Source organism: Mustela nigripes, chromosome 6 (genome assembly GCF_022355385.1).
Source record: "Mustela nigripes isolate SB6536 chromosome 6, MUSNIG.SB6536, whole genome shotgun sequence".
In the NCBI taxonomy this organism is placed as follows: Eukaryota; Metazoa; Chordata; class Mammalia; order Carnivora; family Mustelidae; genus Mustela; species Mustela nigripes.
The window spans coordinates 107,418,564-107,432,242 of record NC_081562.1 but is presented as its reverse complement, the minus strand read 5'-3'; the positions used below and the strand labels follow the sequence as shown (position 1 = coordinate 107,432,242).

Below are 13,679 nucleotides of genomic sequence, written 5' to 3'. Positions count from 1 at the left end.
ACCTAACAAACCAGCAGATTTTAACATTTTTGCTTTATTAACTTTAGTACAGTAGTTCTGTCTAGTTGGTTGCAATTTTTTGCATCTTGTAAATAGTATTATAGTACAATTCTTTTGACATGCGTTCTAGTGCACATGTGTGAGTTCTCTGGGATGCACACCCAGCAGTGGAACTGCCACAGTGCTTTCCAAAGGGGTACAGCTATTCTTTCACTAGTGGTGTGAGTTACACTCGCTTGGTATGATAAAACTAGCAATTCTGCCAAACTGGGAAATACTGATGAAGAATTTTGATGCTTTCATTTGCATTTTCCTGACTGGAGTGATACTAAACATATTTCCATGTTTACTGACCATTTAGCATCCTCTTGTGTGAATTTCATGCTTATATACTTTGTCCTTTTCCTTTGGATTGTTCCATTTCTAATGGATTTAGAGAAGTGCTTTAAGAATCTGGAGAATATGTCTTTGTTGGTTATGTGTTAAAATTATCTTCCACATTGACTTGTCTTTCCACTTTGATAACGGTGTATATGTTATATGTAAGTTTTAAAAAATTCATGTACTCAAACATATCAATCTCCATCCCTTTGTAGCTTGTGCCTTTTGTACTTAATACACTCTCAGCGCAGAGTATGCTCAAATTTCTATCTTCCTCTCCCTCTGCTCCTCCCACCCAATAAATACAAATCCTAGGGGGAAAAAAAAATCCACTATTGCTTCTGCCTTTTTTACTTAGCTTCCAAGAATTCAGGAAAAATTTATTGCTGTAACTATTTTACAGTCTGTAAAAACTCTCTCTACGTTTTCCCCATGAGAACTCATTCGTGAGCTTGCTGTGTGCTAGAGACTACCTGTTTTTATTTAACCCTTCTAACAAGGTCTGCATAGTCCTAAGTGATCTGACCCCTGGCTACCTCTATGAACTCATTTCCTGCCCATTTTCCCCTTACTTTGTTTACTTTGGTCCATACTGGCCTCCCCCTGCATATTCCTTCCTCAGGTCCTGTGCACCTGCTATTTCCTCTCCATTCCCCCATCAGATGTTCATATGGCACCTTCATCCACTTCATTATGAAATGTCACATATTCAGAAAGGGCTTTCTTGACAAGCTTATCTAAATGCCACCCACATCACGTCACTCTTGATCTCTAAACCTATTTTTCTTTACATCTTTTACCACCAGCTATGATTCTATAGTATTTGTTTCTTCTGTCTTCCCACCACTAGAATTTAAGCCCCACGAAAGGATTAGTTTCTTTTGTTTAATATTTATATTCCTAGAACAAAGCCTGGCATGGAATGGGTGCTTAAAAAAATATTTGTTGACTTAAATAACAATCTATAACACAGGTATTATTAATCTTCAGGTAGAGAAACTAAACCATAAAAAAATAAGTTTTGAATCTGTCTGTATAAAAGTCAAATGAGAACAGTGCAGCAAATAAAAACCAGACTGAGAATACAGAATCCCCTTAAAAACTACAAAAATTAAAGCCATTGTTACTGTCCTGAGAATTTAAATCTAGCATTGGAAATGAAAGCCATGAAACACTTTACAGGTAGGATATACTACATATTGTCACACAGGCTAAATTTGTAGATTAAATGCACTAAGGGTTTTATAATAAAGAAGTGATCACAGTAGGAATGGGTTACCCTATGAAGAAACAGAAGGCATCACTTAGGAATGGGAGGCAAAAAAGCACTTAATAAGGCTGAATCCTTTACGTTTTACAGCCAAAATTTATTTAAATTTTGCACTGAGACACTGCATTAAAAAGTCAAATCTAGGTTATGTGGTTTTATTCAAAAATTTAAAACTTCAGTAAATTTACTTAAATAAATACTAGTCTGTATTCAACTAAGCAAATGATCTGTTACCATATGATTTATCAGGTTTAGCTTATAAACACAATTGCTATCTGACACATCTAGGGACAGTTATTATCCTTTGTATTAACTGCAAAGGAAAGAAAAATCTCATTATACCAAGACCAAAACCTAGACCCAAGTCTCAGAAAAATGATTTGCTCTAATAAAATTAATGGAAGTACTCTTGATATGTATAGTGCCATACTTAAACATTTTTTTAAAGATTTTTCTTTAGGTGTGCCTGGGTGGCTCAGAGGGTTAAAGCCTCTGCCTTCGGCTCAGGCCATGATCCCAGGGTCCTGGGATGGAGCCCTGCATCAGGCTCTCTGCTCAGCAGGGAGCCTGCTTCCTCTTCTTTCTCTCCCTGCCTCTCTGCCTACTTGTGATCTCTGTCTGTCAAATAAATAAATAAAATCTTAAAAAAAAAAAAAAAAAAGATTTTTCTTTAGCACATTTCAATTGTGGTTAAAATTATTTCTATGAAACATGTCATTAATACCTCAATATTTTTTTTTCCATTTCACATGCAGTATGTACAGAGATGAGGGCAATAAGTATTAAGACTGACAGTAACACCAAGAATAAAAAATACAGGTGCTGTAGAAGGACTGCATAATACAATGAGATTGGATCCAGCAGAATACACAAGAAAGAGTGCAATTAACAAGTTATTTAAATAGAAATTGCCAATAGCAGCTTAGATGTCGGAGAGAACCTAGTTTGATTTGGCTTTGGCCAGAGGAGGGCTATTCTCATACCACATGTACTGCTCAGAGAGCCCACATACCTTCTACAGCCTTGACCTTTTCCTCCAGCTCTCGTTTTCTCTCTTCCTTTAACATCTGCTCCTGCTCCTTCTTCTGCACTGCGAGAAGAATTTGACGTTCTTCTTCCTCCTCTTTGCGCTTCTGTTTTTCTATTCTGGTAAGCACAGGGGTCTCCTATAAAAAGCCAATTAAGTGTATAGAGTCAATACACAATAATGTAAGATCAGTTTTTTGCTCTAAGAGCCAATTTTTACTGAATTCAATCTATTCAACAAATAGTATTGGATAGGCAGGGAATTTATATCATAACCTCAAGTCGATTTTATCATCTACAGCATAAACGTATGGGAATATATAACTAACATTAAAACAATGGCAATTTGAAATAAGCTAAGAAGTTTTGGTCCCTATGATTTACATAATTTGTGGTCTTTGGGAGGTAATCTTATGAATATGTTGGACCAGAGAAGAGAAACTGAGGAAGTTGAGACACCACTATTATAGATTTAATATTTAATAAAAGTGACATCTTAAAAAGTACTCTCATCTCAATAAACTTTAAAAATGATACAAGAACAGAGGGTCACAATTTCAATGTGCAAGACTTTGAAACCTTAACATTTATACTTTACAAATAAAACAATGAATAAAACTGGGTGTTTGGTGGGAGGGGCCACCGTTTTGCCTTAAGATACAGAAAAGAAAAAGGCAACTGCATAGAAATTTGTAAAAATTACTCAAGACTGGCTAGCACTTTCCCTTATTTTTCCACACAAATGACATTAACATAAAGATTTCAGTTGGTCACTGGGGAAGTGATTGCCTAAGAAATCTAACCAAAGATAAAGGACAACAGGACCATTACTATCATAACCTATTATTTTACTCTGCATACTTTCCAATATAACTGGTTCTGAGCCATTCTGTGAACCAGAATTGTGAAGCTAGGGCTGAAATTACTTATTTTCATTTCTTCCCTTGACTTTTGTGCTGATGTGAAAGCCACCTGACCTTTCAAATTCTATGAGCCTGAGTTTAAAAGTTTGTTACTACAAGGTAAAAACCTGAAATGAGTTAGAAATGAGATGAAAATGAAAAACAAACAAAAAACACAAACCCAAAATACCCAAATAAACCAAAAGACAAAAAACCATTATCACACAGGTAACGCTGTGAAACTAAAGAAAGTTCCCGAAAATCTTTATCTATAAGCAGGGCAGGCAGTTTAGATATGATAGATACTGTTTCTGAAATGGGGAGGCTACTGACATTAAGGAAAATTCTTCTAAAGAATGTATCTCTAGATTTGCCTCCTAAATAATACTCAAGTACACAAGTACCCCCAACCCACAAATCCTTCATTATTCCAACTTCTTGGCAACATCTTTACTCAGCTCACAAGTTATGATGGAACTATGCAATAAACCAAAACAAATTGCCTTTGCCCCTTTCAGTTGTACAGTGACTCCCAGCAGGGTACTGGGAGGAGACAGAGGAAAGGTAGGCCTGGTCAAAGGTATTATTTCATCTGAATAAAATCGGAGTGCTTTCTACATATATGTCAGATGCAATAAAAAAAGAGAGAAAAAAACAGGTGTACAGGCCATAAGTCATTTACACATACATAGTAAGATAATGTATGTATATTTTGCCCCTCCCTCCAAAGGACAGCAGGTAAGAACATGTGAAATATTCTTCTTTCAACTAGTACAAGGGGATATTAAATAGAGTCAACATTTTAATAAAGACTAAAGAAATTCAAGCTAATAACTTATAAATGGAAGTATTAAGTCACCAGAGTCATCTGTAAATAAACACGGGAGGTGTTTCATGTTTGAAGTCAATGGAAGGGGGGAAAGGAAAAAAAAAAGATAAATAAATCTTAAGAATATCTATATAATTATTATTGCAACAAATATGACAATTTATTATTCTTTTTTTTTTGAAGATTTTATTTATTTATTTGACACAAAGAGAGAGATCACAAGTAGGTAGAGAGGCAGTCAGAGGCAGAGGGGGAAAAGCAGGCTCCCTGCTGCAGAGAGCCTGATGCAGGGCTCCATCCTAGGACCCTGAGACCATGACCAGAGCCAAAGGCAGAGGCTTAACCAACTGAGCCACTCAGGCGCCTGGACGATTTATTATTCTTAATATGTAAAGATACCTTACAAATCAATTAACAATAGGGGCGCCTGTGTGGCACAGTCAGTTAAGTATCAGCTTAGGTCTTCATCTCAGGTTGATCAGGGTTGTGCTCCTGTGTTGGGTTCCCTGCTGGGCGTGAAGCCTGCATATGATGCTCCCTTACCTTCTGTTCCCACCCCCCCCCATTTATACACGCTCACTCTCTCAAAACAAACAAACAAAACCAAAAAACAAAACAACAAAAACCAAAACCAACACAAATCAGTTAACAATAGCCACCCACAAAAGACTGAATGTGAATACAAAATTCACAGAAGATAAAAACCACTCTTAATGAAACAGATAGGATCGGGAGGGAGACAAAGGGAGGGAGACAAACGTAACAGACTCTTAATCTCATAAAACAAACTGAAGGTTGTGGGGGGGGTGGGGCGGGCAGCTAGGGAGAGGGGGGTGGGGTATGGACATTGGGGAAGGTATTTGCTATGGTGAGTGCTGTGAAGTGTGTAACCCTGGCGATTCACAGACTTGTACCCCTGGGGCTAATAAAACATTATATGTTTATAAAAATATTAAAACAAAAACAAAACCCACTGTTTATGATCAAAAACAAAAGTAAAATACGCCTTTCACTTACAAACTAGAGAAAGATATGAAGTAATACATTTGTAAAGATGTGGTAAAATGAATGCTATCAATTGGTTGCAGCACAGGTCCCCTGGAGGACAGAGAGAGAGAGAGAGACAGAGTGAGAGGGAGAGCAAGAGAGAGTGTGTGTGTATAATATATATATAACCCTAAACAGAGTAATTACACTTTTATGATTTTATTGTAAAAATGGAATAGAAAGGCAAAGATTCTCTAAGTAGGTTCGAGTCAACATGATTTAAAATGGTGAAAATTTACAAATACACTAAATGTTTAATAAAAGGTAAATTTATATAGTTATCATTATAAAACCAATATTAGTCATTTTTTAAAAAAAGATTTACTTATTTTAGAAATACGGGGCGGGGGGGGGGAGTGCGTGAGGGGAGTGTGCATGCAAGTAGGAGGCACAGATGGAGAGGGTGACAGAATCTCAGACCCCCGCTGAGCATGGAGCCTGACCACAAAGAGATGGTGACCTGAGCCAAAACCAAGACCTGGATGCTCAACCAAATGATCCACCCAGGAGCCCCAACAGAAGTTGCAGTTCTGAGGAATTTTAATGAAATATGAAAATGCTCACAATGTTAAATGAAAAACACAGATGAAAAAATAATATTCAAGGGCGCCTGGATGGCTCAGTGGGTTAAAGCCTTTGTTTTCAGCTCAGGTCATGGTCCCGGGATCCTGGGATCTAGTCCCACGTCGGGCTCTCTGCTTGGTGGGGAGCCTGCTTCCCTTCCTCTCTCTCTGCCTTCCTCTCTGCCTGTTTGTGATCTCTGTTAAATAAATAAATAAAATCTTGAAAAAAAATATTCAGTAAGATGCCAGTTTTGTAATAAATGCATAGAGAGAGGGCCTGAAGCAAATAGGTAAAAATGTAGGAGTAATGATTTGTAAGTTGGGAGATTACTGTGTCTTCCACTGTATTCTAATATAGTCCCCCAAGTTTTCTATAAGAGCACATAAATTCTTTGGAACTTAGAACAGTTTCTTCCCAAGTTAAACTGGAGAAATGAGCCAATATGGCATATTCTATAATGATCTAGTTTTTTTTTCTTTTTAAAGATTTTACTTATTTATTTGACAGACAGAGATCACAAGTAGGCAGAGGGGCAGGCAGAGAGAGAGGGAGGAAGCAGGCTCCCTGCTGAGCCGAGAGGCCTATGTGGAGCTCAATCCCAGGACTCTGAGATCACTACCTGAGCAGAATGCAGAGGACTTAATCCAGTGAGCCACCCAGGTGCCCCTAAAATGATGTAGTTTTTATTAACTTTTTACATCCTCTGCTGTATGTTCCCTGTTAAAAGTCTAAAATTAAAATATGATGTTTGAGCCTGTTGGTGGGTATTAAGGAGGGCACAAACTGCATGGAGCACTGGGTGTGGTACATAAACAATGAATCTTGGAACACTGAAAAAATAAAATAAAATAAAATAAAATAAAATAAAATAAAAAAAGAAATGTTAAAGTACCCAAAGGTTAGAACCTGTTGATTTTTAGGATGAAGTACTAAAAACTGATTACGAATAGTTTATTTTAGTAACAATGAAGCAGGAATCTTAAAGTTTAAGATAACTATAGATGTAAAAATTGCTGTAAAATCAGAGGCCCTATATCATTAAAAAATATGTAAAACTTATTCATATAGTTTTTTGTTAAAACTTCACGTGAGATTCAAATAAAATTAACAACTTTGAAGTGTATAACTCAGTGGCATTTAGTACATTCACAGTGTTGTGTAATCACCACCTACACTAGGTTGCAAAACATTTTTAGCATCCTAAAAGAAACTGCTGAACCCATAACCAGCCAGTCCTTACTCCCCACTCCTCTAGCTCCTGGCAACCACCAATCTCCTCTCTGTGTGGACTTACTTGCTCTGGATACTTCACATAAATGGAGTCATATAATATCTACTTAGTTGCTTTTTTCTTCCCCCAATACATTAATATTAACATTAAGATACAGTAATTGACTAACTTAAATTTACAGCATCTTAAAAAAAACTAATCAATAGCAAAAAACCAGTCTGGTTAAAAAAAAAAATAATAATAGGCAGAGGACCAGAATAGACATTTTTCCAAAGACACACAGATGGTCAACAGGTACATGAAACGGTGTTCCGCATTTCTAATCATCAGAGAAATGTAAACCAAAACCAGTGAGATGATATTGCTTCACACCAGTTAGATTGGGTATCATTTTTTTTTTTAAAGATTTTATTTATTTATTTGACAGAGAGAGATCACAAGTAGGCAGAGAGGCAGGCAGAGAGAGAGAGAGGAGGAAACAGGCTCCCTGCTGAGCAGAGAGCCCGATGCGGGACTCGATCCCAGGACCCTGAGATCATGACCTGAGCAGAAGGCAGCGGCTTAACCCACTGAGCCACCCAGGCGCCCTAGATTGGGTATCATTAAAAAGACAAGAAATAACAAGTGTTGGCAAGGATGTGGACAAAAGGAAAACTTCATGCACTGTTGGTGGGAATGTAAATTGGTGTGTGGTTCTCTTTCATCATGTGGTATAATTTCAGCTGATTTTATCTGATGTGAATTCTCTAAATTGCATCAGATACATCTGGGAAAAAAAAAAAAAGTCCATGTAGTGCATCAAGAGAGTTTTTCAAGTTACTATTTTCATTTCCAGCAGTACAACACCTTAGGTAAAGCCATTGTCAAAGAACATATCACTAAAAGACAGGATTCACTGCCTGAGACACTTTTGGTGGTGTGTTAAACTTTAATAGTTTAAAGAACAAGTACAACCAAATGAACAAAAACAAAACAAAAAACTGAACAGATAAAAAAAAATTCTTACACTGTTTGGGAATGCAGTTTTTTTTTTCTTGTTGTAAAACGGGTGACATCTAAATCTTTTATAGATTAAGAAAGAGACCTGCTAGAATCAAGGAGGGATTTTAATGAGAAGCTAATTAGAAACATACTTCAGAAATCCTCTAAGGTATTATAAATAGAATCTGGTTGAAGCGGTGTCTAGGACTCCTCTTCCATGCTCCCTCCTCACCCAGGGCAGGTTACCAGACACCCTGGCACCCCTGCCAATGTTAGTAGCACACTTGAGACTATACAACCACAAAGAGCTCCCTAGCAACAATAATGTCCAGAGTCTCCTGACAAAAATAGCCAATGCAGCCCTAATCCTGAGGTTCAAAAAGACTACCTCCCTTCCCTCGTATTTTCCCCAGGAGTCACAATTAAAAGACTTTTTGAGGCAAAAAGGTTGGACCCCTGGGTGACCAATATAGGTCAGGCACCCTGCCTATAAGGCTTTAATGGCCTGAAGATTTTCTGCTGCTTAAACAAATGCACAAAGCTTGTGCTGCATCTAAATTTTCTCTGGGATAATTGGGTATTGGAGCAGATACTCAGGATCTCTGCAATACCATGGTTAGTTCTATCTAAAACTAAAAACAGAAAAAAAAAAAAAAAAAGAAAAAGAGAGAAACGCTGCTGAGAATAACGAAAGAAGAAATTCTGGTGTCTGCAGCTAAGCTCTGCTTATAGCCACGAAGAACCTTTTGGTCTGTATTCAGATTACTATGCAGCTGAAATGTACACTAGGGCATTAACGAGTCAGTCCAGGGAATGAACAGAAAATAGGAAAGGGAACTTTAAAGGCGGTATTAACTGTCAAGGTACTGAAGAAAAGTGGAGAGGACACAACCAAACAAAAGGAACTAGAAAACCATTTGAGAACTATGGCTGGATACCAATTACCAATAACTGTTACAGGAAACAAGAGACTGGGGAGACTGAAGTGAGTCATTACAGAATCGTCAATCCAAAGGTAATTAAGTGTTAGGCAAATTTATCTACCGGTAAGAATACACCTATTGGCTTAAAAAGAGAAATAAAGGATAAATGCAAATTATTTAAGTAAATAAAAACCTATAAACTAATTTTTTCTTTTCTTCAGGCTCAAGGTAGAATACACTGAACAATAAGATCCTTGTAATAAAGGGCCATGCTGTCACTTCAATTTTAGAGTCATGAAAACATCACTCCAAGGCACTAAGAAGGCACTATACTTCCTAATATCACTAAACTCTGTAATAGTCAATGAAACATGAGGCTAAAAGGATTAAAAGGTTGACAAGTATAGAGAATATGAGAACTGGCCAACACGGAGTCTGGACTTGAGAGGGAGATAAGCAGCAACAAATAAAACCTCTGGCAAAGGACGAGTCAGGAAATGGAGGTCTTCAAGGTCTGAGGGCCCTGAGCATGAGGTGCATTCTAGAATCTTCACAGAATGGGATGAGGGATCTGGAGAGATCGCTACTGAGGCACTTCCACTGTCACCACCTCTCGCTTCTTCCTGGCTCCTTCCTTCAGTTCCCTCTCCTATCTGACTTCCAGCATCCAATATGGCACCACCTGCAATCCAGTTACATAGGCCTCATTCCATTACAATCTTGCCAATTTTTCAGTCTCAGTAAATGTAAGTATCAATTCTGCCCCTTCCTCCAAGTGTGTTGCTAAAGTCATTTAACTACTCTAAACTAGTTACAAAATGAAAATATAAAATGAAAATGCTGGAAAACCCATTTTATAATACATTAGTTGTTGACCCAAATATCGTGTCTTCATTAGATCTCCACTCCCACCTGATGCCCTATTTACCTTAAGAGGACACAGGAACATCCCACATGAACACCTAGTATCTTCCTGTCCCATCAAAAGTTTGTGTCTTTAACCTTGGAGATATGGGAGCAACTCCACTCCTTAGCAAGGCCCTGCCTCTTAGGCACATCATCTTACCAGACTCAGCTACATGCATTCCCTTTCTCATTCACGGACACTGCTCATGTCTATGTTACATCTCCAACTATAAAAAAAGGAACTGCCACAAGCTCTCCTCGATCCTGCTTCCTCTTTACTTTTTCATGATTTGCTTTCTTTCATTGTCATATTTCTCAAAACCACAACAGGATAATCCATGAGAACTTTTATTCACTACTCATCCTCCTGCAACCTGACCCTCACACCAACCATTCTCTAATGACTGCTCCTGCCACATCCCTGCCCCATCCTCTTCCATTTTAGACCCACATTTCCAACAGCAGGGACTCTACTGCTCTTTCCTGCTGCAAGTATACTGCTCACTAACTGACTTCTTACTTTCCAGTTTTTCCTTAAAAATCATTTATCATCATATAACCAGAGAGGTACCTTCCTAAAACAAATATCAAATGAGATAAACTCACCCACTACTGCCAGTGTATTGAAGATAAGCTTGATAGTCAGGGAACTCCAAAATTGGATTATTTCAGCATCTTATTCCACTATATATTATAACATATCTTATATACCAGACACAAATCCAAATATACACTGTTCTTTGACCACATGATATATTAACCTGCCTCTGTGCTTTGTTTATATTTCTTGTATATTACTCTTCCACCACCAAAATCTTAGCCATCCTAAAAGATTCGGGAGAAATATAGCTCTGCTTGCACCAACTCCCCTTTCTTTGCAAACCACTAATATCTTTGCACTCATGAAGGCCTACTACCTATACATCTATTATAGTATTTATCCTTCTCATTTATACTAGATTTAACATGGATATGCTTATATTCCCAAAAGAGCAAAACTTCATGTCATACTTTTTAATCCTTTCCCTTTCTAAAAATGCATCTTACATATAAGAATGCTCCATAAAGGTTTGGGATTTTAAAATAGAGGCAGAGTTAAATTAAAAAGTAGGAATAAAAGGAGTACCTGAAATAAAATGGAGCATTCTTTTGAACAATGAAAACTCCTCTCTACACTCACACACACTCACCTCTCTCTTGATGGATTTGACGGACAGGTGGTGAGACATCCACCTAGGTTGCAACTCTGCCTTTGTGCGCTGTGGACGCTTTCCCTATAGTTAGAAGTGAGGAAAAGAAAGGAAAAGACAGATTAGGGTGTTCTCAGCTACTGCTGCTGCTGCTGCTGCTGCTGCCAGGAGAAGAGTAGCCTTTAAGGCACACAGGTGATGGCTTTACCAAAGATGAGAGCCAAAGGCGTTGTTTGGACAGTCAGTAAAAATGACTATTCCACTCCACAAGGCAACAAGCCAGTTTATCCTCTTAAAAAAAAAAAAATAAAACAAAAAACCCCTGATAGACACGAAGGGTTTCCTCTGTCAATCTTTAACACTGGCAGGACACTCCCTTAACTGTTTAAACATTAAAAAAAAAAAAAATGTTATGTTTCAAATTATTAAGTGAAAGCCATGTTTTACCACCTTCTGCTGAAGGGAAGGGCTCTAAGAGGGCATTATGAGCAGCTGGAGGTAGAACTCCCCTTTAAAAGGCAGTTCAGTGGCAGTAGTGAGAAGTGAGAGGAGCTGCCCAGGCTGAGAACCAAATAGCAAGATGGAAATGGGGAGAAAGACTCAGTGACTAGAAATCATAGTTTGCCTGAGAAAATGAGAGCCCTGAGAAAATTCAAGAGCTTGAAGGCAATCTCTATAGGACATTTCAAGAAAGGGTTTTTTTGTTTGTTTTGTTTTTCCAAGAAAGGAGTTTTGCATATTATCCAAGAGCAATTATTTAAGGTCAGTTTAAGTTTTAGAATTTTTGTGGAATAAGTCCCACAGCTTCATCACTGTGACCTGTATGGAGGTAGTCAGCAAAGCCTTTGCAGTTGAGTAATTCTGGGCCTTCAGTACCAGTATCAGCAATACCCAGGCTTGGTTTTGGCACCACTCAATCCAAAGTCTTGAGACTTGAAGAATCAGTGAGGTAAAGGCACAAAGTACAGAACAACAACAACAACAAAAAAGGCAACAACAAAATGGTGTCATTTATACTACATAAAAACAGTGCAAATCAACTGTGGTAGATTTAAAGAGAAGCTTTAGAAAGCACTCATGTTAGATTGACTAGGCCTCTGTACAAATGCAAGCAATCCAACTGTCACAGTCTTTTTCACAAAAGCTACCACAGTAATTTCCTCAAATACGCCTATAAGCAACTCCTTTATGAGCTTCAAGACCCCAAGAGGAAGAGCTCTTCAATTTTAAACGAATCTGAAAATTTACCACGGACTCTCCAAAGTATTGTGGCAATTTACCATACGAGCAGTGACAAAGGCCAATACCAACTTGACCCCAAACTTGACCAAATCAGACAAAAGTTACTAATGTGCAAAGTGGTATTCTTGCTATAGAAGGTGCATTTGTCTCCCTGCAACTTTACTAAATACTCCTGTGCGAATTATCCATACTCTTAGTCAATTCATTTGTTGAAGATCTAGTATTTGCAAGCCATCTAAAAAGTACAGCTTATAACATTAGCAACAAATACTTTTACTAGCTTACATCCTCGTTTGAACCTTACCACGAAAGCTTAACTTTTATATGGTCAGAGCAGGCTTTCTGATTCTTTTATTATTTCAATATTTAGGGGACTATTGCTATCTCTCAAGACTTATTTTATCTGTTTTAACTTTCTTTGGACTTGCATTTACTTTGGTGAGAAATATGGATGTAGTTTTCTACTGAGCTTATCAATTATCTACAGCCATAACAGTGTGAAGGGCCAAGTACCTATTGGTAACTAAGTCCTGTGCCAGGTACATTGACATGGTTTCTTTTGTTTAATGCCCATAAAAACTTCTGTGAAGTTAGAGCTTTCGTTTTACTAATAAAAAGAAATTCAGAAAGGCACCTGGGTGACTCAGTCCGTTGAGTGTCCGACTCCTGATTACAGCTCAGGTCATGATCTCAGAGTTGGGAGATTGAGTCCCCAGTCTGGCTCCCTGCTCAGCGTGTCTGCTTGTGCCTCTCCTTCTGCCCCTCCCCCAACACACTCTCTTTCTCTAAACAAGTCTTTCTTTCTCTTTTTAAAGAAATATTTATGCTCATATTTTATTGGTTTCATAATATTTAATTCTGTAATTACTGTAACAAGTAAAACAGACACAAACAGGTTTGTAAAAACATTACAACTTACTATTGCTGAACATGTGCCTTAAATGTTCTATGCCAAGTTCAGTAAAGACTGTGAAGAGCTAATACGTTTGTACTGCCTTAACCAAATCATTTATGAAAAGCTGGTCTATTAAAATGAAGGTCCTGGGGCGCCTGGGTGGCTCAGTGGGTTAAGCCGCTGCCTTCGGCTCAGGTCATGATCTCAGAGTCCTGGGATCGAGTCCCGCATCGGGCTCTCGGCTCGGCAGGGAGCCTGCTTCCCTCTCTCTCTCTCTGCCTGCCTCTCCATC

General features: G+C 38.1%; 1 protein-coding gene across 3 annotated transcripts in view; it reads right to left on the bottom strand.

Annotated features, from left to right (window-relative positions):
- LOC132020845 (chromatin remodeling regulator CECR2) overlaps nt 1-13,679 on the bottom strand; it is a 168,795-nt gene that overhangs the window by 18,984 nt on the left and 136,132 nt on the right. For 2 of the 3 annotated variants that reach the window (XM_059404972.1, XM_059404974.1), the window contains exons 8-9: nt 11,251-11,334; nt 2,664-2,817 (exon numbers count right to left, since the gene is read on the bottom strand). In XM_059404972.1, coding sequence (XP_059260955.1) covers nt 2,664-2,817; nt 11,251-11,334 — 238 coding nt within the window. The remainder of the gene's footprint in view (nt 1-2,663; nt 2,818-11,250; nt 11,335-13,679) is intronic. The other variant, XM_059404973.1, reaches the window with a different exon arrangement.